The following is a 23,144-nucleotide window of genomic DNA, read 5'->3' as shown; positions in this document are numbered from 1 at the left end:
TAATGAGTCGATTCCTTTGAAGCCTCGTTTAAATTTTTTTCAATTCACTTTGAGCTAATTTGCTACAACACATTCTTTATGATACTGCATTTTTAGTAAACTATCTGTTTTCGAAACAAATCATACAACAAGCATGTTTCCTATTGTTCTCTCTCCTCCATTAGTGACCGTTTCTACACTCAAACTATTTATCTTTTCCCTGTACATCTCCCGATTTCATTCTCTTCCATCTCGTCTTCTCTCTGGACTGCAGAACACACTGCCAGTGGGCCTGTTGTATTTAATAACTCACTCTTGCCCTCTGATCCACAGTAAATGATGGAGCCAAAAGCCCTCAGAACAAAAATCCACTCGGGCGGCCTATGCATCACTCAGCTCTCGTCTGGCACTAACCGAGCCCTGTCAATGCCAGTCGCACTGCAGTCTCTGGCAGGGCCCGACGCGGCAGGAGAAAGCGAAACGAGACAGGAGCTCTGAGTTCAGCTTGAGCCCATGAAAGAGACCGCAGCTCTTTGAGACAGCCTGACATCCCGCCAGAGAGGAAGAGACGGGCGTCCGGTCTGCAGATATCATCCACGAGCTCTCTTTACCTTAGAATCGTTTCTCTGTCATGCAGAGGAGTGTCAAAGAATGAAGCTCTGGCCATCCGGGAGGCCAATGAGCCGTTTAATTCACTCATGCATTCCACAATAACCAAATAAGACATCAATTCTCAGCTTGTGAATGATGAACACAGAAAACTGAGGCTAAGGCAAATCAAATTCAATCATTTTCACCTGTGAGAGGAATCGCAGGCGACATACAGAAGTGAACAGCTTTATCACTTCTATCGTGTATTAAATACATCACAACAGGACTGAATGTAAAGCACATCAGGAAAGATCCTTTGTTACTCATGTAATATTTTTTACGCCATAACATTTTGAAGGGTCACTGTATGTCTCATTTGGTTTTTTTATATGATCATTTATATACTTAAAGAGACTGTTGATACCAAAATAAAAATCTGTCATCATTTACACAACTTCACCTTTTTAAATCCAATTTGAGTTTCTTATTTCTGTTGAACACAGGATGAAATTTTGAAAAATGCTGGTTGATGGCACTCATTTACCTTCCATAGTGTTTTTACTAGTGTTTTATAGTAGTTCCTACTATAGAAGTAGATGGGTGCCAGCATTCTTCAAAATATCTTTTTTTTGTGAAGGAAAAAACTAATAAAGGTTTAAAACCACATGAGACAGAGTAAATAAATAGGTAATTTTCTTATTTCCATCTTTTCAAGCTATGATCATTAAGAAATAATGCAATTCAATTATGACCACTGTTGATGATGAGTGAACATGACCAACATTAACTCTATACTTAATCTATACTACCTGACAAAAGTCTTGTCGCCGATCCCAGTTGTAAGAACAACAAATATAAACTAGACTTCTAGTTGATCATTGATCTGATGAATTATCTGCTGAACTGCATCCCAATTAACACAAATAATTCAAAAGGCCTACTGGAGCCTACATGGACCAAGATTCACACAGAAATCAGTCATGTTTGGTGAAGGAAAAATCATGGTTTGGGGTTATATTCGATATAGGGGCTGTGCGAGAGATCTGCAGAGTTGATGGCAACATCAACAGCCTGAAGTATCAAGAAATTTGTGCTGCCCATTACATCACAAACCACAGGAGAGGGCAAATTCTTCAGCAGGACAGCACTCCTTTCAGCCTCTACATTAAAGTTCCTGAAAGCAAAGAAGGTCAAGGCGCTCCAGGATTGGCCAGCCAAGTCACCAGAAATAAATATAATTGAGCATGTCTGGGTTAAGATAAAGGAGAAGGCATTGAAGATGAATTAAAAAAATCTTAATGGACTATGGGAGTCCTGCAGGAATGCTCTCTTAGCCATCCCAGAGGACTTTATTAATAAGTTATTTGAGTCATTGCAGAGATGTATGGGTGTAACGCCGGGGAGTAACACCACAACAGAAGGTAGGATCCAATGTGCAGGTTTATTCACAGTCAGGCAAGCAGTGGTCAATACGGGAGCAAACAGGTATGTGAGGACAATCCAGAATCGTAGTCAGTTTAACAATCAAAAGGTCGAAAGGCAGGCGGCAGACAAGGATAACTAAATAAACAAGGCTAGGTTCAAAACAGGAAAACAAGACAAGGAAACCGCGTTGTAATGCAACTATACAGTGAACAAGACTCGGCCAACTAAAGGGGTGAATGTGTGGCTTAAATAGTGTGTGTTAATCAGTCTCTGAAAGTCCTCAGGTGTGCAAATGTAATCAAGCTAGATGAGTGAGCATGGGTGTCAGGGAGAAGTGCATGTATGAAAATGTAGTCCAGGAAAGGTGTAGTTCTAAGTGTGTGTGTTTACCAGCGACATCTGGTGGTTGTTCGCTGGTGAACATGACGGAGCCCCCCCTCTAAGGAGTGGCTTCCAGACACTCCTAATACTGTTCAGGCGGGAGGTGGAGCGGAGGCCGAACTGGGGGAGGGATGGAGGGCCAGGACCATGCAGCGGGGGCAGGACTGGAGCATGGAGCTGCGGAGGGCCTGGAGCGTGGAGCAGCGAAGGGCCTGGAGCGTGGAGCTGCGGAGGGCCTGGAGCGTGGAGCTGCGGAGGGCCTGGAGCGTGGAGCTGCGGAGGGCCTGGAGCGTGGAGCTGCGGAGGGCCTGGAGCGTGGAGCTGCGGAGGGCGTGGAGCTGCGGAGGGCCTGGAGCGTGGAGCTGCGGAGGGCCTGGAGCGTGGAGCTGCGGAGGGCCTGGAGCGTGGAGCTGCGGAGGGCCTGGAGCGTGGAGCTGCGGAGGGCCTGGAGCGTGGAGCTGCGGAGGGCCTGGAGCGTGGAGCTGCGGAGGGCCTGGAGCGTGGAGCTGCGGAGGGCCTGGAGCGTGGAGCTGCGGAGGGCCTGGAGCGTGGAGCAGCGGAGGGCCTGGAGCGTGGAGCTGCGGAGGGCCTGGAGCGTGGAGCTGCGGAGGGCCTGGAGCGTGGAGCTGCGGAGGGCCTGGAGCGTGGAGCTGCGGAGGGCCTGGAGCGTGGAGCTGCGGAGGGCCTGGAGCGTGGAGCTGCGGAGGGCCTGGAGCGTGGAGCTGCGGAGGGCCTGGAGCGTGGAGCTGCGGAGGGCCTGGAGCGTGGAGCTGCGGTGGGCCTGGAGCGTGGAGCTGCGGAGGGCCTGGAGCGTGGAGCTGCGGAGGGCCTGGAGCGTGGAGCTGCGGAGGGCCTGGAGCGTGGAGCTGCGGAGGGCCTGGAGCGTGGAGCTGCGGAGGGCCTGGAGCGTGGAGCTGCGGAGGGCCTGGAGCGTGGAGCTGCGGAGGGCCTGGAGCGTGGAGCTGCGGAGGGCCTGGAGCGTGGAGCTGCGGAGGGCCTGGAGCGTGGAACTGCGGAGGGCCTGGAGCGTGGAACTGCGGTGGCCCTGGATCATGAGGCTGCGACCATTGAGGAAGCTTAGGAGGCAGTGGCCATTCAGGTAGTTCAGCAGGCGGCGGCCATTCAGGGAGTTCAGGCGGCGGCGGCCATTCAGGAAGCTCAGGAGGCGGCGGCCATTCAGGAAGCTGAGGAGGCGGCGGCCATTCAGGAAGCTCAGGCGGCGGCGGCCATTCAGGAAGCTCAGGCGGCGGCGGCCATTCAGGAAGCTCAGGCGGCGGCGGCCATTCAGGAAGCTCAGGAGGCGGCGGCCATTCAGGAAGCTCAGGAGGCGGCGGCCATTCAGCGAGCTCAGGAGGCGGCGGCCATTCAGCGAGCTCAGGAGGCGGCGGCCATTCAGCGAGCTCAGGAGGCGGTGGACATTCTGGAGGTTCAGGTGGCGGTGGCTCTGGCAGCTCTGGCGGCAGCGGCACTGGCAGTTCTGGAGGATCTGGCAGCTTTGGTAGCTCTGGAGGGTCTGGCAGCACTGGAGGGTCTGGCAGCTCTGGAGGGTCTGGCAGCTCTGGAGGGTCTGGCAGCTCTGGAGGGTCTGGCAGCTCTGGAGGGTCTGGCAGCTCTGGAGGGTCTGGCAGCTCTGGAGGGTCTGGCAGCTCTGGAGGGTCTGGCAGCTCTGGCGGTGGCAGCTCTGGCGGTGGCAGCTCTGGCAACTCTGGTAACTCAGGTGGTGGAGGCCATTCTAGGGGCTCAGTTGATGGCATTTCAGGAACTAGAACAGGAACTATGGCAGGAACGGACAAGGAACAGGAAACCATCTTGTGAGCTAGTGGCAGATTGGCGTTTACCACATTGTGAGTTGGAGGGCTGGTTGTGACCACATTGTGAGCTGGAGGACTGGAGTCGGCCATCTTGTGAGCTGGAGGACTGGAGTCGGCCATCTTGTGAGCTGAAGGACTGGAGTCGGCCATCTTGTGAGCTGAAGGACTGGAGTCGGCCATCTTGTGAGCTGGAGGACTGGAGTCGGCCATCTTGTGAGCTGGAGGACTGGAGTCGGCCATCTTGTGAGCTGGAGGACTGGAGTCGGCCATCTTGTGAGCTGGAGGACTGGAGTCGGCCATCTTGTGAGCTGGAGGACTGGAGTCGGCCATCTTGGGAGCTGGAGGACTGGAGTCGGCCATCTTGTGAGCTGGAGGACTGGAGTCGGCCATCTTGTGAGCTGGAGGACTGGAGTCGGCCATCTTGTGAACTGGAGGACTGGAGTCGGCCATCTTGTGAGCTGGAGGACTGGAGTCGGCCATCTTGTGAGCTGGAGGACTGGAGTCGGCCATCTTGTGAGCTGGAGGACTAGATGCGGCCATTTTCTGAGCTGTGTGTGTGGTGGTGGAATGAGCAGCAAGCCCCGTTGCCAGCGGGTCTTGCTGTCCTTTGCCCCCCCCCCCCAAAAAATATTTAGGGGTGTCCTCCACCTTGCCAACAGTGAAGGGAGACCCACTCATTTGCAGTGCAAGATCAATGTATTTTTCCAATGTCCAGTGGGGTTCGTACAGTGGTATACATGAATACAGAGGTTCAGATAACCCGCCATGGAAAAATATCATCTGGCACAAATTGTCCAAAGCTGTAAGGTGGGCTACCTGAATAATGTCCTCCACGTATTCTTCGATGGGGCGATCTCCCTGACGAAGACGCATGAGTTGAATTCCTGCTGGATCCATTTTGTGGCCGAGTCTTCTGTAACGCCGGGGAGTAACACCACAACAGAAGGTAGGATCCAATGTGCAGGTTTATTCACAGTCAGGCAAGCAGTGGTCAATACGGGAGCAAACAGGTATGTGAGGACAATCCAGAATCGTAGTCAGTTTAACAATCAAAAGGTCGAAAGGCAGGCGGCAGACAAGGATAACTAAATAAACAAGGCTAGGTTCAAAACAGGAAAACAAGCCAAGGAAACCGCGTTGTAATGCAACTATACAGTGAACAAGACTCGGCCAACTGAAGGGGTGAATGTGTGGCTTAAATAGTGTGTGTTAATCAGTCTCTGAAAGTCCTCAGGTGTGCAAATGTAATCAAGCTAGATGAGTGAGCATGGGTGTCAGGGAGAAGTGCATGTATGAAAATGTAGTCCAGGAAAGGTGTAGTTCTAAGTGTGTGTGTTTACCAGCGACATCTGGTGGTTGTTCGCTGGTGAACATGACAATGGGTTCAGTTGTCCAAGCTCATGGGAGTCATACACAATATTAAATACTTTTCCACTGCACCGTGACTTTCTATTCTATAATGTACTTTATTTCTGTTAAGTGATAAGACTTTTGCCTAAGTCAGACCTTACTGTCTTAATTAAATAATTAAAAAGAAACACATGATCATATTTTATTTTGGTAAAATAGGCATAATCTAGAGTCCTTTGCCCTTCATATGAGCCACTTTTATTACCAAATGACCAACTAGAAGTCAAGTTATTATTTGTTGTTCCTAAAACTTGGATAGGCGACAAGATTTTTGTCAGGTAGTGTATACTGTTTAAATATGTACAGTATGTATTTATACAGAATTGCTTGGATCCAGCTGGCCTATAAGACATTTTCACTCATTGAACTCTACCTAAATAAGACATCAATTCTGTATTTGTGAATAATGAACACAAAAAAAAATTAAGCAAATGCTAAATAAATTCATTCATTTTCACCTAAGAGAGGAATTACAGACGAAGTGAGAAAATTGCTTGAAATGTCTTTATCACTTTCATACACTTTATAAATTATTTATAAAAACAGGAGGAACAAAAATGACAGGTAAAACAACTTGAGGGTAAAATGCTTCAGTAACTGTGTTGTGTTACTTGTGTAATACTTTGGGAGTTTGTGAATTTATGTACTTTTACTCAATAGCATCTTAAAAAGAAAATCAGTTATTTTCTTACTTTGAAGGTTATTTATAAAATGCTTAATCTTAAGAAATTTGAAATAAGTCAATGAAGGTTTTGTCTTAACCTTTGAACGTTATTAACCTTTAAAGGCTATTTATATAATGTTTATTTTTAAGAAACTTGAAATAAGACAATAATTATTGATACTTAATAATGTAATTTTATTATAACCACTTTTGATCATCAGTAAATATTTACTCAATACCACAGGTGTCAAACTTAGTTCCTGGAGGGCCACAGCTCTGCAGAGTTTAGTTCCAATAAATTAAACACACTTTATCAAACTAATTGAGTCATTCAGGCTTGTATAAAACCTACATTTAAGTGTGTTGGAGCAGGGTTGAAACGAAACTGTGCAAGGCTGCGGCCCTTCAGGAATTGAGTTTGACACCTATGCTCTATACAATTTAAATTAAATAGTTAATTAGTCAATTAAACAATTCACCTGTTAATTAGTTAAGTTAAATTATTTTTATTAATTACAGAAATAAATACTTTTCTTGCTCAAAAACCCACCAGAACAGAGTAGGAAAAACTCTCTTGAAAAAATATAAACTCACAGGCTATTATTAGGTACACCTTTCTAGTACCGGGTTGGACATACTTCTACAAGGTACTGGAAATATTCCTCAGAGATTTTGGTCCATATTGACATTACAGCATCACACAGACGCTACAGATTTGTCGGCTGCACATCAAAGATATGAATATCCTGTTCCACCACATCCTAAAAGTGCTCTATTGGATTGAGAACTGGTGACTGAGGAGGCCATTTGAGTACATTGAACTCATTGTCATGTTCAAGAAACCAGTCTAAGATGATTCACACTTTAAGACATGGCGTGTTATCCTGCTAGAAGTAGCCATCAGAAAATAAGTACACTGCGGTCACAAAGGGATAGACTTGGTCAGCAACAATACTCAGGTAGGCTTTGGCGTTCACATGGTGCTCGATTTGTACTAATGGACGCAAAGTGTGCGAAGAAAACATCTGCCACTTCATTACACCACCACCAGCCTAAAGCGTTGATAAAAGGCGGCATGGATCCATGCTTTCATGTTGTTCTCCGAATGTTGCAGCAGAAATAGAGACTCATCACCCAGGCAATGTTTTTCCAATCTTCTATTGTCCAATTTTGATGAGCCTGTGAAAATTGTAGCCTCAGTTTCCTGTTCTTAGCTGACAAGAGTGGCATCTGGTGTGGTCATCTGCTGCTGTAGCCCATACTCCTCAACGTTTGTGCGTTCAGAGATGCTCTTCTGCATACCTCAGTTGTAACGAGTGGTAAATTGAGTTACTATTGCCTTTCTATCAGCTCAAACCAGTCTGGCCATTCTCCTCTGACCTCTAGCATTAACAAGGCATTTACACCCACAGAACTGCCACTCACTAGAATTTTTTTTCTTCTGCAAATCCTAGAGATGGCTGTGCGTGAAAATCCCAATAGATCAGCAGTTTCTAAAATGCTCAGACCAGCCCATCTGGCACCAAAAAACATGGCATATTCAAAGTCACTTAAATCCCCTTTCTTCTTCATTCTGATGCTTGGTTTGAACAGAAGTAGATTGTCTTGACCAAGTCTACATGCCTAAATGCATTGAGTTGCTACCATGTGATTGGCTGATTAGAAATTTTGTGAGCAGTTATACCTAATAAACTGACTAGTGAGTGTATATTAACTGAATATTCTCTTAACATTTCAAGGTTTGACGTATAATTTATCCTTTTTTGTCCACTCCAGAAGGCTGTTTTTTTTTCATGTAATTTATAATGTTGCAAAACATTTATCTGTTTTTTGATGCTCAGGACACATTTATTATCTAATTTATCCATTTTTAATTAGCAAACTCTCAGTATTCTTTAATAGAATGAAAGTTAAACAGAACAGTATTTATGTGTTGATTAATCTTTAAAATTACAGTAAAAAACATCCATAAATTAGCAATTTTTTGTATTTTGTGAGTCATGTTTTTATCTTTTATTTTTCCCCATTCATTTATGATTTGGAATTGCATTATGGGACTTTGATCTTACTTCCCACAACTTTTAACCTTAAAAAGTTTGAAAAGTGACTTTTTATGAACATCTTTAATAGTTTAAGGTGATATATTGTCTGGGTTGGTGCTGTGCATTACAGTTTAAAATGCCAGTTCATTTTCTGTTACTTTACCAACTTATTTCTCTATATTTTATTTATTATACATTATATTATTTCAGACCAAAAAATCAACAAAACTCACTTTCTTTAACTGTAGAGTTGAATTTTCAGAGATCAACATCCCATAATTTAATTCACAATCATAAATAAATAAAAAACGTGAATCACAAAATACGGAAACTGTTAATCAATATATTTTTCCCAGCGTAAAAGTCTTTACTGTCATATTTGATCAGTTTAATGCACACTTTTACATAACCATATTATCACTGATCCCAAACTTAAAGAAAACTGTACATTTCTCTTTGACTACATCAGATTAACTAATAAAAACTCAATTAATAAATTTAGTGAGATTTACACCATCTGTCTCTTTAAAATTGTAGTTAAATGCTTCAATTAGTGTACTGTTTTCAAACGTTTTGCTCTTCTGACAAATTGAAATCTTGATTTATTACATTTATTGAACTTTTTACACATCTTTTACACTAGAACTTACCATTTCGATCAATGGCGAAGGGTGTATCCTGTGTGACAATCTCATAGTTGCAGATCTGGCTGTACTGTGGAGAGCAGTCCTGATCCCAGGCCTCCACCTGCAGGATGCTGTCATAGATCTTCCCTTCAGTTACAGTGGCGCGATACAACGGCTCTCTGAACACTGGGGAGAACTCGTTTACATCATCCACCTGGATATGAACCACCGCCCTGCAACACCAACCAATCAGAAGAGATGTTAATTATAGAACACAGAGGTGTTAATAGACTCAAGTCGCACTGCTAAAACACCTCTGAACACCTCTGAGTTAATAGGTTACATTCAAGGGAAATTAATGAAAACAGAAAGCAGTCACTGTGTTGAGACCCCAAGTGGTTAGTCTGACTGTAAATATTTATGTTAATGATAAAAAAATAGTTCTTTAAACCTCCTGTCATCCTCCTGTCATGTTCATCTCCCACCTCTTACTTTAGTGTTCCTTGTCAAAATTGACCAGTCTCTTTTAACTGCACTTAAATTGCTCAAATTAAATAAATAATGTCTCAAATTAGTGTTTAAAGTGAATTTATAGAATTAGACATAAAATGTCTGCAGTGAAAATACAAATAGACACTGAAAATGTATTACAAAATGAACATGTAATGTCATGGAGGTAATCACAAGGGAGAGTCGGCACATGCGCACGGGAAAGAGATGTGTACCCACAAAAGACATTGTTCAGTCATGTATGAGTGAGTTGGGGTTTTATGGAGATGTCTTCTGTTTGATGGTTGAATATAGTCTGGATACCCATTCATTTCCTAAGGTGGTCACTTTTGAATGCGAACACTACATATTATGGCTGTGTAATTAATCGAAATCGCAATTGCAATTAGCTCATTACAAGAGACTGCAATATAAAATATGTATGTATTATTTAATTTCCCCGGTCCAGTGCAAATGTGTGACTGGCATCACATCACATCACAAGCAGCCAATTGAGTGAGCACACTTTAGTTCTAATGAATCCGAATTCCGCAACCAAACTATGCGGAACACCCACAATAAAAAGCAAAAAATAAATAAAAAAGTGGGATGATGACATTTGCCCCTTCAGATCCATAGATGAATCATTATCAAAAAAATAAAATAAAATAAATTAATTAATTTATAAAACAGCACATAGGTAATATGGGAATATTTTGGTTTCAAAGTTAGAGACACCAAACAAAAACAGCTAATTTGTAAGAACTGATGCCACAGCATGAGGAAATACAGCAACCAGCCCTTAAAAAAGCACTTCAGGCAGCTACATGAGGAGTGTCTTGCTAAAAAGTGAATTGAAAGTAGTGCCAGTGACACTCAATCTAGTAGCAAGCAACAGCAAATTACAATTTCAGAGTTGTTTCAGCCATGTTAGTTTGCTAAGCGTTCTGTATTCTTATAATTATAATTTTATATATGTTATATATTTTATATATATATATATATATATATATATATATATATATATATATATATATATATATATATATATATATATATATATATATATTATTATTTATTTTTTCTTTTTTTACATATAATAAGCTACACTATCTCCCTAATTTGAATTCAACATGTTTACAGAATGGTAAGGTCATTGTATTAGTTACTGTATGTTTTAGAGAAAAATGAGTGTTTCATTTCTGAATATTTAAAAACTAATTTGAATAAATGTTTAACTTAATTACAGTAAGTTAATCTCTTTTCTGTTCCTTTTTTAGCTAACACTCTCTGTATTTAGCAGTAAGAAGCTACGATACAGATTATTGTACTGAAGCTTGACTACAAAATTAAATTGCAAATCAGATCGAAATTGCAATATCTGTCAAAAAAATAAAAAATCAAATCGCAATTAAATACTTTCCTCAAATCGCACAGATGTAATGGTTGATTAAAATACTTGAAATTCAATGCAAAGAGGTCACTTTAATCCCCAAATCATTCTCCATAAATCAGCAGATTTTTAACAAATTTCTGTACAGAAATAGCAAAAAATGACAGAAAACTCTGTCTGGCCATAGTAATTAATTTAAAAAAAACTTTCATGTAGGTGTGAACCAACCCTTTAAAACAAATCTAACATCCACCAATAAAATAAACAAAAACCTAAAAATAAAATGAACACTCAAACAAAAACCTCCCTAAAAGCTGGATTGTGCTACACATAAACTCTTAAAGAAGTCCAGCTCAGTTCCTGCCTCTCAGTCAAACCAGCCGTGACCTTTCTTTGGTAGAAACATACAGTAAATTCTTGTGTTGTGCGTCTTGCTAAATGGAGACATTAAGTTAATGGGACCTGCATTTAGATGATCCCGCTGAGATCTTGTACTTGGCGATCCCTCTTGCGTTCACATTCATTCGCAGCTCTCCACATCGCAGTGTCGAGAGACATTCATCAGAACAACCCAAGCTGTGAAATCAAAAGCAGTTCTTCAAGTCTCTCTCTCACAGCAGTAGGTGCCTGAAGCACGACTCTCTCCTCCACTTCATCAGAGCTGTGTTGCAGCTGCTATTGTAAGAGAGATTGTCGGGCACGTACAAAGCTTCCGGCAACTTTGTAAACATCTTGATGGGTCATCAATGCAGGACTAGGCAGGGTTTGGGTGTGTAGCAGTATGTGTGTGTGTGTGTGTGTGTGTGTGTGTGTGTGTGTGTGTGTGTGTGTGTGTGTGTGTGTGTGTGCCTCTGTGGTCATCTCATATCCTAAAGTGCCGCCAGGGACAGAGGGAGAAAAAACGAACAAGGGTTCGAAAAAGCCTGGACTGTACACTAAACTTCACTGTGATTTGAGCTTTAAGGCAGTGCGTAGGCTACACACTTTGAGAAAAAAATCATGGATACACACCAAAGATGATGGGTATGAAGATAACTATAACTGGCAACGCACTGATATGGGAATTTTGGCCTATTATGATTACCCAACACAATCTCATGGCAATATATATTGTTTTTATTTAGTGCTTAATTTGGAAACATTTTAGCTTATCAATTCTTATTATTAGCGTGTCGTAGTAACTTGTTATGGTTGTTGGAGTCCTGCTCAGCTGTCATGCGTCCTTATTTTAATTTATGATGTTGAGCAATAAGACATTATAAGTGAAAAGCTGTGCTTTAATTTTGAATGTTGACATCCAGAGACGGCATCACCAAATATAAATCAATGGCTAGAAATATGCATCACAGGCTTTACATTGTAGAGAGAAAAAAACAGATAAACCAAGATTGCAGTTTGGTCAATTTTCATAACAGATAAACAGCACTGTAATATTTCAGCATCCTTTCACTTGCGTATTTGACATGAAACGCACATTTACCTGCAGGAATGACATCCAATCCTACTCATAATTCTCTCTTCATAGCTGTATATATGCCTATTACATATCCATAATACACATAGCCTGTTTTGGATTGTATTGCTTTCTCACTATAATCGATCTACTCCAGAGTTTGTTTCAATCGAGCAGAAACCACCTCATTCAGGCGATCTCGGACCTATTGTTCTGATGCGGATCTGAGCGGGATTGCAGGTTTCACATATGCCAAACGAACCGTATATATATTTTTTTTCTTTTTCTTTTTTTTTGAATATTGTTAAATAGAATTTTTTAAGTAAAATTCACTGACCATATAAAACAGTAAATAAACAAAAACAAAATAATTCTAATTAACAAAAAGCACCAAGACTAAATTAATCAGTTGATTAATCGGCTAATAAAAATGAATTAACTGATTGTGCTGAATAATCTTTGATTAAGTGTTTTGTTGTCTCACTTCAATCAGTCAATGAGAGTGTTTGTTCATTTCATGACATCAAGATAGCAAACAGCTGGTTCATTATTTAAAAATGTAGCAATTTTAACTTTCAGTGAAATAAGACTGGCAAAATAACATTTCTCCCTCAATAAAAATGTTTCATAACATAAAGTTCAAATTATATGCAGAAATAAAATACACTTTCGATCTGCAGATGGTTTGCTGCCTGGATGAGTTGACACTTGTTGCTGAAATACAGAGTCTGGCTGCGTAGTGAATTATTAACAAAGATTGTTTTTTTTCCAGCTTACACTTAAAAGCAGAACATATTTTAATACAGCAGGCATCAAACACTTGACAACTTTATAAATAGTTACAGAGAAAGATTGGGTTTCATACACTCAGCAAAAGAGGATCATACACTACTTGACATTCAGGTGATTTAAAAGACAACAAACATACGCCTTGTTGCTAGGAGATGCATGACAAATGAAAACAAATGTGTTCTAGATTCAAAATATAAAATGTTTGAAATAGTCGTAGTCTGTTTATTACAGTTGATTTGTCCTTAGAATCTTGGCAATATAAAAGCCAACCATTTAATGGCAAAAAATAATACAAATTTAGATAAAAGGTGCCCAATATATTTCTTACATAATATACTGTAAGTGGGCATGAATGGAACAGTTAGAAAATGATTAATAATGGAGTTAATAATAAAGGCTTGGCCAGCAGTTGTATCCTTATTCATTTGTTCTTATATACACGTTTCATCAATGCTTCAGCAGGAGAGTGTTTCTACTCACATTGCATGTGTGCTCTGGAGAGAGAACTATAAGCAACAAAGCAAGTTAGTAAATGCAAATACTTTTATGGAAACAATTTCTTAAAGTCAACTATTCTATGTCAAAATTTAGCCATTTAGTACATAATGTCCATCAAATTCTTATACAAACTCAAACTTAATCCTTCCTTCCTTCCTTCCTTCCTTCCTTCTTTCTTTTGTTTGCTCTACAGTTTATTCCAGCCTGAAGGTGACAGTTCAACTTGAGGCTGTAAATATTTTCATTATTAACTTTAATAGCGTATTTTAGACTAGACGGATACAATAAATTATTTATGATAATTATAATAATGATGACGATGATGATAATACTAAATGTAGTATTTAATGAAAATGAAAGCTTTAGCGAAGGTTCTACCAGGAAGACTGAGATGTCACGTCATTCATAATAATTATCTCGTCAGCCTATAACAACCAAGCAAGCCATGTATAAAAGCTCATCTAAACAATCTGTTTCGCTGTATTCAGGTGACGTTGCGGAGGTTTCCCTCCATCCTCCCCATCACCACCACCACCAGGTTGGCCTCATCTCCACTCAGGGGTTTGGCTTCGCCCTGCCTTCATCTTCAGGCAGGATCTGCCAGCTCATCCAGAGTTCTGCACTATAGACAGGGCTTACGCCAAAGAACGTTATGAAAGGACCGTAACGAACTCTCATTCATGCAAACAATTCACAATAAATGTTCAAACGTTTATCTGCCTCCTAGAGTCTTTCTGGTAGAACTGACATTGCCTTTATGCATAGCTACTCTGCTTATTCCTCAAACTCTGTTGGCAGGACAGTTTAAACTTACCCAGAAAACCATGCAAGTGAAACGTGAAACCATTCCTATATATTTCCACCAAACATGATCTCTGTAATCTCTTTACTGAGATCAACATCACATCTCCAGACCAGAAAACTAGAGATCAGGTGAAATTCAGACCAGTTAAAACCAACGGTTTGAAATAAAAGCAACATACTTATTTACCACAATAAATAAAGTTAGATGGGTGGATGGATGGATGGATGGATATGGATTAACAGACTAACCAATAGTTTATATTTTAGATTATTTGTTGGGTCCAATTTCTATTTATATTGATTTCTCTCAAATTGTGTGGTTTTTCTGAGAACGGGCGCTTTGAGTCTCAAGAATACACAGCTTTACACAAAGACTAATAATCAAGGTCGGGAATTTTATCTAACTAACTAAATTTTAGTTTGATTTTCACCAAAACCATACCACAGTTAATTTACAGTTCTGAGGGAACTGGTTGATTTCCACGAGTATGAAATGTCAGTTGGTTCACAGTTATGTTGAAATAGTCCACCTGAAACTCATTTTCAAAATAAAATGATTCCATAAAAGGTCCCAAAACCAATGCTCAAAATTCTACTAAACACCAAAATAACCCCAGAGGAAAGCGATAATGTTTTAGGCTGAATAGCTGTCAGCACAGCAGTCGGTTTCCTCATGGCTCTTCCACCTCAAAAGCTTCCACAAATGTGCCAAATATTCTGCTTTTAACTTCGATAATGAGATGATGAATTAAACAAATGGATCATTTGCACAGCAGGACCCCAGTCGCTTAATTTGCACAGTCCACACCACAGAGACAGTTGCTCCTCTCACTTGTAGATAACATCCTTTACTAAGTATGTTCTAGCTTTTACCTAAAAAGTATTTACTTGGCATGACTTGAACCATTACACCAAATAATATACTACAAAATAGACCTGGGCGATAAAACAATGATAATTATCACAGTATGATTTTACCTTGATAAGAAATAAAAGGTGTTCGATACATAGATTATGCTTCATAACAGAACAAAATGATGTTGCTCATTTTGGCCAAATAATGAACAAAGTAATGGGGTTAGACAAACCATATATATATATATATATATATATATATATATATATATATATATATATATATATATATATATATATATATATATTTTTTTTTTTTTTTTTTCTTTTTACAAACAACGCACAAGCCTCAACTACAAATGAGCACTGGTTGTATCATCACCGGACCTATGGTTTCAGTGCAGTATTGGCAAAAGTGCTAGGAGTAAAAATGTTACCATTTACTCCACAAGAGGAGCAAGTTGTAATAGGCAGAGGGTTAGTTGTAATACATGCTTAAAAAGTTTATTTCACAAAATGAATTTAAATTCAGTTTAGTTTAAATAGCATATTTCCATAATACTTAACTAAATTTTACATAGCACAGCATGTTTATTTATTCATCTACTGGATAAACACATTTAGATTTATTTGCATTATTATACAATGTATTTATTTGCATTATTATCAATAAAAATATTTTTGTCTATTAAAAAACGTTTTATATAAAAGTTCTCAACATTACACTCAAATCTCAAAAATGATTTTGTTATGTTTGGTAGGTGTCCAACAGCGTGTGGCTTATTTGTAATACCCTGTTACAACTAACCCTACGGTGTTGTGTTTTCCTCAAAACTGGCTAGCGGTCACTGTGTGTTTTTTTTTTACATCTTTCAAAATGGTTCCATCATTTAGCCTAGAAGACGGTAATCACAAGAATATATACTCTTAGAAAAAAAGGTGCCACAAAGAACCAAACAGAGGGTTTCACAGCATTGCCATAGAGGAACCTGATTTGGTTATTTATAGAACCTTTAACTAAATGGTTCACAGGGTAATTACAGATATATACAGTAGGTCAATCAGCTGACCAAAAACATTAGATTGAGACTCACTTGTGACTCTTTTTCCAGTCAGCTCCATTTGGACTGGCCCCACAGTCATAGGCTTGGATGATGAAGGTGTACTCCTTCTGCTGCTCACAGTCTATAGGGCCCCGGGCCCTCAGCACGCCTTCACCTGATGTCCTGTTCAACACCTCAGCCTCAAACGGCGCCTCCTGCCCATGGATCTTAAACGCACAGATCTCTCCTGGAAGAAACAACAAGACACGGGAGGCAAAATGAGCGGCTGTGAAAACACGCCAATGACTTTTTTTTTTTGCGGCTGTATCTCAACAAGCTATCATTGCTATAACTTCCACACAGCAGGCCGGAACCCCCAACCCTGCAGCAGTAATATAAAGGACACTGTGTGCGTTTAGAACGGAGTCTATTCGTGCTGCGAGAGGAAGAATAACTGTCTGCTCTTGTAATTGCCTCATTGGAGAGCTGGAATCACATTGCGCAAGAAAGCACAGTGCTCAAATACAGTGTTTTGAATGTAGTAATGGCTGTGTGTATTGATAGACTCGCTCTTGTACTCTAGTGGTCTGCCTCACTGTAGAAGAAAATGCTGCGAGAACATACATGTTCAATATAGGTGGAAAATCTTTTAATAAATGTAATAAAGCCATACTAATCATGACCACTAATCATCAGCTTATTCCAAAATAAGCATCTGTTACACACATACTTTTTTTTTTTTCAATTACACTAAAGATAAATAAAATAAAATAAAAATAAATAAATAAATAAAATAACATTTTAAAATAAAATAAAATAGATAAAATAAATAAATAAGATAAAAAATAATAAAATTAACTTAAAATATAAAATTAAATAAAATTAAATTAAATTTAAATTAAATAATATAATTTAAACAAAATAATAAAATTAAAAATTAAATTAAATACATTTTTAAAATAAAATAAAATAAAAAAATGATATGAAAGGAAATAAAATACAATTAAATACAATACAATACAATACAATACAATACAATACAATTAAATTAAATTAAATTAAATTAAATTAAATTAAATTAAATTAAATTAAATTAAATTAAATTAAATTAAATTAAATTAAATTAAATTAAAAATTAAATTAAATTAAATTCACATGCTATGAAACTAAAAGAAATTAAAGCAATATTTCACTCATCATTTGTTCAAGTATAGGAGTCCAGGATAGGATCCCAGCAATCAGCATTTTTTCAAAATATAATCTTTCTCGATTTAAACTCATGAAGAAGAATAAATAAGGAGGTAATTTTAATGGTTGGGTAAATAATCCCTTTAAAATTAAAATTCAATTAAATTAAACAAAACAAAACAGCATCAAAACTCTAGTATCTTATTCATAACACAAGCACTGTGATTGCTTTACAAACTAAGCTAGTAAAACTATGGAACAAAATTTGTTATAAAATACTATCATCACTCTACTATGACAAGTGATTGTTTATTGCACAGTATAAACACTTACTGTCAAACTGCTTGTTAACACAAATTTCTAATCAGCCAATCACATAACAGCAACTCAATGCATTTAGGCAAGTAGACATGGACAAGATGATCTGCTGCAGTTCAAACAAAGCACCAGAATGGGGATGAAAGGTCAGTTAAGTGACTTTGAAATAGGCATGGTTGTGCCAGATGGGCTGGTCTGAGTATTTCAGAAACTACTGATCTACTGGGATTTTCATGCACAACCATCTCTAGGAGACAAAGAATGGTCCGAATAAGATAAAATATCCAGTGAGCGGCAGTTGGACACAAATGCCTTATTAATGCTAGAGGTCAGAGGAGAATGACCTGACTGGTTCCAGTTGATAGAAAGGCAGCAGTAACTCAAATAACCACTCATTACAACCGAGGTATGCAGGAGAGCAACTAGTCCAACCTTAAGATAGATGGGCTACAGTAGCAGAAAAAAACCCAGGTGCCACTCCTGTCAACTAAGAACAGGAAACTGAGGCTACAATTTGCACAGGCTCATCAAAATTGGACAATAGAAGATTGGAAAAAATGTTGCCTGGTCTGATTTCTGCTGCAACATTCAGATGGTAGGGTCAGAAATTGATGTCAACAACATGAAAGCATGGAATCATCCTGCCTTGTATCAATGGTTCAAGCTGGTGATGCTGGTGTAATGGTGTGGGGGATATTTTCTTGGCACACAATGGGCTCATTAGTACCAATTTAGCATTGTGTCAACACCACAGCATACCTGAGTATTGTTGCTGACCGTGTCCGTCCCTTTATGACCACAGTTTACTCGTCTTCTGATGGCTACTTCCAGCAGAAAAACTCACCATGTCATAAAGCGTCATTTGGGATTTGGTGAAAAGGTAGATTTGCATCATGGATGTTCAGCCGACAAATCTGCAGCAACTGTGTGATGCTATCATGTCAATATGGACCAAATCTCTGAGGAATATTTCCAGCACTTTGTTGAATCTATGCCATGAAGGATAAAGGCAGTTCTGAAAGCAAAATAGGGTCCAACACATTACTAGTAAGGTGTGCCTAATAAAGTGGCCGGTGAGTGTATTATGACATCACAAAATATATCCTCATATACAGTATTTACATTTTAACTGTAACATTGGCATACACAATGAGATGACATGACTAACACAAACTTTATATGCTGACATTAGCTTGTGTGTCTTTCAATTCCCTGGGTACTGCGTTCACTTTAATTTTCACTGTATCCTAGGAAACAATTTCCTCCAGATCCAGCATTGTAGTCACCTACAGCGCAGCTCTGTACACACAATCGCAGATAATGTTGACACACAATCTGTTGACACCACAATAACTCTGAGTCCACAAGAAAGGACATTGTCTTGCCACTGTATCTGTTCAGGGGTCCTTTCTTGGCAGTGCTTCTATCTGGCCACACCGGCTCTTTTAGGGATTTGGAAAATGACCAGAAAAAAAAAAAGCATTGGAAACTCTGACCCTGAGACAGCTGATATCACTTAAACCCCGGCAGGTCTCCCGAGCAAACGGGGACGTGCCGTTACGCTGTGTGCTCAAGCCTGCTGTTGCGGACAGATAAGCCTAACTTTCTCTCTCCATTCCATTCCATTCTCTCCCCATTTCTTTTTTTCATTATTTCCTTTTTCCCTCCTCCTTAAGCAGATCTGATTCTCTGCTTGAAAATCTCCCTTCTCCTTCAGTGCTGAAATAACAATTTACCCTCCGCAGTCGCAGTTCCAGTAGAGACTCTGCGTTTAAATTTCCCTTTTCGATCATGACAATGGTGTCAGAACTAAAACATAATGAGCATAGGGCTGGGCGATATGACAAAAATCTCATATCATGATATGTGTTATATAATAATCTTAAACCTACATAATAATCCTAATATAATGTCTTGATAACGTTATAGTCACAAATATTAGCCCTCCAGTGATTTTTAAAAATTTCTTTTCCAAGTATTTCGAAAATAGGCGACACAGTGGCGCAGTAGGTAATGCTGTCACCTTACAGTAAGAAGTATGCTGGTTCAAGCCTCGGCTGGGTCAGTTGGCTTTCTGTGTGGAGTTTGCATGTTCTCCCCGCATTTGCATGGATTTCTTCCAAGTGCTCCGGTTTCCCCCACAGTCCAAAGACATGCAGGAGAGGTGAATTGGGTAGGCTAAATTGTCCGTAGTGTATGAGTGTGGATGAGTGTGTATGGATGTTTCCCAGAGATGGGTTACAGCTGGAAGGGCATCCACTACGTAAAACATATGCTGGATAAATTGGCGGTTCATTCCGCTATGGCGACCTCAGATTAATAAAGGGACCAAGCTGAAAAAAATGAATGAATGAATTATGTCCTGATAATGATTCATACAGTCAAACAGTCAGTCGACAGCAGATGAATTTATGCAGAATTCAGAATTCCTCTGTGAGTTAACACAGCCATTGGACTGAGTGCACATTTTACAAGATAACACATTATTATTTGGCAGTCATATGTCATTACTCTACTTATTTTATCAGTGCTATAGCTGAGCACCATGTACTGTAACACCAACTACAACAGTAAAGCTTGGTATAGACTGACATTGCAAAGTGGACGTATTTTAAGCCATTTCAAAGATTTAATGGATTAAAACTGTTTAACAGGCTGTTAGACTAGTAGTTTACCACAGTAAAATAAATGATTTGCTAAATATTTTAAGGTTTGATAAAATTTTTCAGATGGCTACTTCTTATAAGTCTGATTAATCGCCAACGCATAATTTTACATATTATTAAACATGTAAATAAACAATGCATATTTAATTTCTGGTATTCAATGGAAAAAACGGTACTCCATATACATTAGACTGTTTTGTTTAGTTTAAAGTTGGACTATTTGGTATAAATAAATGTATACAATATTTTATTAAATTACACATAAATTAAACCAAATACATTTGAGTCAACTAATCTTATGAAATTTAGTTGACTAAAATTAGACTAAAGCTAAAATGATTCAAAAGACTAAACTATGACAAACTAAAATGGAAGTTTAGTCAGAAGACTATGACTAAAATCAAATCTAAATTTGCTGTCAAAAATAACAAGGTGGAAGACTGCAACTTTCTCACTATGGTCTTGCTCATGTTTCTGTCTGCATCCCTGATATGACATGTAAAATTGCGCTCTTTTAAATTATGAAAACGTATCACTGTACACTGTATTTTGTGACAACCACAATATAAACAATACAGCACAAAATAAAATAATAAATCTTTTATATTTCCATACGATATACATATCGTCATATCGCACAGCTCTAATGCAGAACATAGATATCTGCTCACTTTCGATTGCAACACAAATGCACAAGAACATTATATAAGCATAACAATAATCACCAAACATAAAACATTCCCCAGTTAAAGAAGAGGGGGAAAAATCCACTTAGTGCTTTGGAGACACGGGTAAACCCATTTTCTGCTTCGTCTCCTGCTGCAAATGCATTTTCCAGATTCAATTGGAGAAAGGGCGAAAGGGTCAAACCATACAACGTAGGAGACGCAGGCAACGTGAATGTATATGTACAGCGAAAACGATGGAGGGAAAGCGTAAGCTAATTTCCATCGTGTCTAGAGATGACAGCTTGAAAACAGCAGCATCTCCTCACGCTCCGCCAACACAGAGGCCTGTAATCATGCGGCGAGCATAAACTCTTTGGAGTTCTGCTTTGAAAGTGTTGAAGGAAGTATTAAATCAGGCCGACAGATGTGCCATGTTTTTAATACCACCTCACATCAGCTCTGGGAGTGTAAAGAAGGGAGTTCTGGGTAAGCCAATTTAAGACTAATGAATGAAATCATCCATGTAATATTTGCACTGCTTACCGCAGAAATTCATTTGTAGTTGGGGTGGTTTACAAGGAGCACGAGCGGTAAAACTCCAGAGACCTGGATGACCTCCATCTAGTAAACTGATTCATTTTGCTGTTTCAGTTTTGGAAGTCATGTAGATTAGTTGTATTGCATGGAAAGCTGATAGAGATAGATTGGGGATTTCAGCCGTGCATGAGTAGTTTTGCGATGTTGTCAGAATATTTTTTTATTTTTATTTTTATTATTTTTTTTACATTTTGCATTTTGAAGAAAATAAGGAGATGTTCACATTTGATTTAATTAAAAATAAACTCATGTACAGTATATGGGAGTGTGAAAGCTGTCATGCGAACCCTAGTGTAATGAAATATGAATGCAACAAAGACCAAAGACATCTAAACGAACCAAAAACATGGCATGATTCCCAAGATGCAACCTTAAAAATACAATACACTACTGTATATTATAGTTGTTGTTTGCTTATTAAAGCTCTATACAAGCATGGAAATATAGTTCATTGCAACAGATCTTTGATGTGCATAATTTTTTGACACTGTTTCGAGATTTTATTAGCATGTTTTCATATGATATAAACACCACCAAATATATGCATATAAAACAAACATGTTAATTTATAGTCTTATGTGTACAGTTAAGTATCTTATAGCATATATTAGTTATAAATGTGTTTTTTTTAAATAGTTCTTATGTCTAGTGTTGTGTTTGTTTTTATAATTAATTTATGTGGGATTTTTTTCCTGGTAGAGACAACATTTCGTTCCTCTGTATGTCCACACATGTAGCGGAAAGCTCGACTTGACTTGATTTCAGCACAGAACATATTATTATGGCACAAAATATGCATCATATAAGCCTTTTTAGGCTTTAGTTTATAATAAGCATTTTATCGATAACTTTTTACACAGTTGGCATTAAGAAGGAACATACAAACATTATCTGACTAACACCTAGCAACGAAATGTGTCTGGAAAAAATATTCAAAGGCTTTATTTTCATAAACAGTGCAGATGTGAATGCGTCTGAATGTTCTGATTGGCTGAAGTAGTTGTCTCACGTCAACACAGTCTAAACGTGAATGTGCTCTTTCCAGCAACTTCCCTTCTGTGTTCACACAGTGCAGCATTCCTGCAAAAAAGGCCTGTTCACACATGACTCCTTTCTGAAAAATTGCCAGTAATTTTACGGAAAGGTCTGTACATGTGTGAAAGGAGCTAATGTCTAATGCAGAAAAGCTTAATCATGCTTTCATGACCTCTCAGTTAGATTACTGTAATGTGTTATAGGTGGTCGTCCTGTAGACCTAATTAACACACTTCAGCTGGTTCAAAATGCAGCTGCTAGAGTGCTTTCCAGAACTAACAAATATGATCAAATTACTTCAGTTCTTTCAGCACTGCTTTGGCTCCCTATTAAACATTATACACATTTTAAAATCTTATTGACAACCAACAAAGCCCTGAATGGCTTGACTTCCCAGTATTTGATGGAGTTCCTGG

The 23,144-nt window shown here is 39.1% G+C and overlaps 2 protein-coding genes across 3 annotated transcripts in view; one reads left to right on the top strand and one right to left on the bottom strand.

The window, feature by feature from the left end:
• The window catches only part of clstn2a (calsyntenin 2a), a 445,439-nt gene that overhangs the window by 149,179 nt on the left and 273,116 nt on the right, over positions 1-23,144 (bottom strand). For both annotated transcript variants that reach the window (XM_073910342.1, NM_001159839.1), the window contains exons 3-4: positions 16,308-16,503; positions 8,954-9,162 (exon numbers count right to left, since the gene is read on the bottom strand). In XM_073910342.1, coding sequence (XP_073766443.1) covers positions 8,954-9,162; positions 16,308-16,503 — 405 coding nt within the window. The remainder of the gene's footprint in view (positions 1-8,953; positions 9,163-16,307; positions 16,504-23,144) is intronic.
• LOC141378646 (uncharacterized) overlaps positions 1-23,144 on the top strand; it is a 471,123-nt gene that overhangs the window by 322,943 nt on the left and 125,036 nt on the right. The window lies entirely within an intron of this gene.

This window comes from Danio rerio, chromosome 2 (genome assembly GCF_049306965.1).
Source record: "Danio rerio strain Tuebingen ecotype United States chromosome 2, GRCz12tu, whole genome shotgun sequence".
Classification (NCBI taxonomy): domain Eukaryota; kingdom Metazoa; phylum Chordata; class Actinopteri; order Cypriniformes; family Danionidae; genus Danio; species Danio rerio.
The sequence above is the reverse complement of the archived record's forward strand: the minus strand, read 5'-3'. Positions and strand labels throughout refer to the sequence as shown.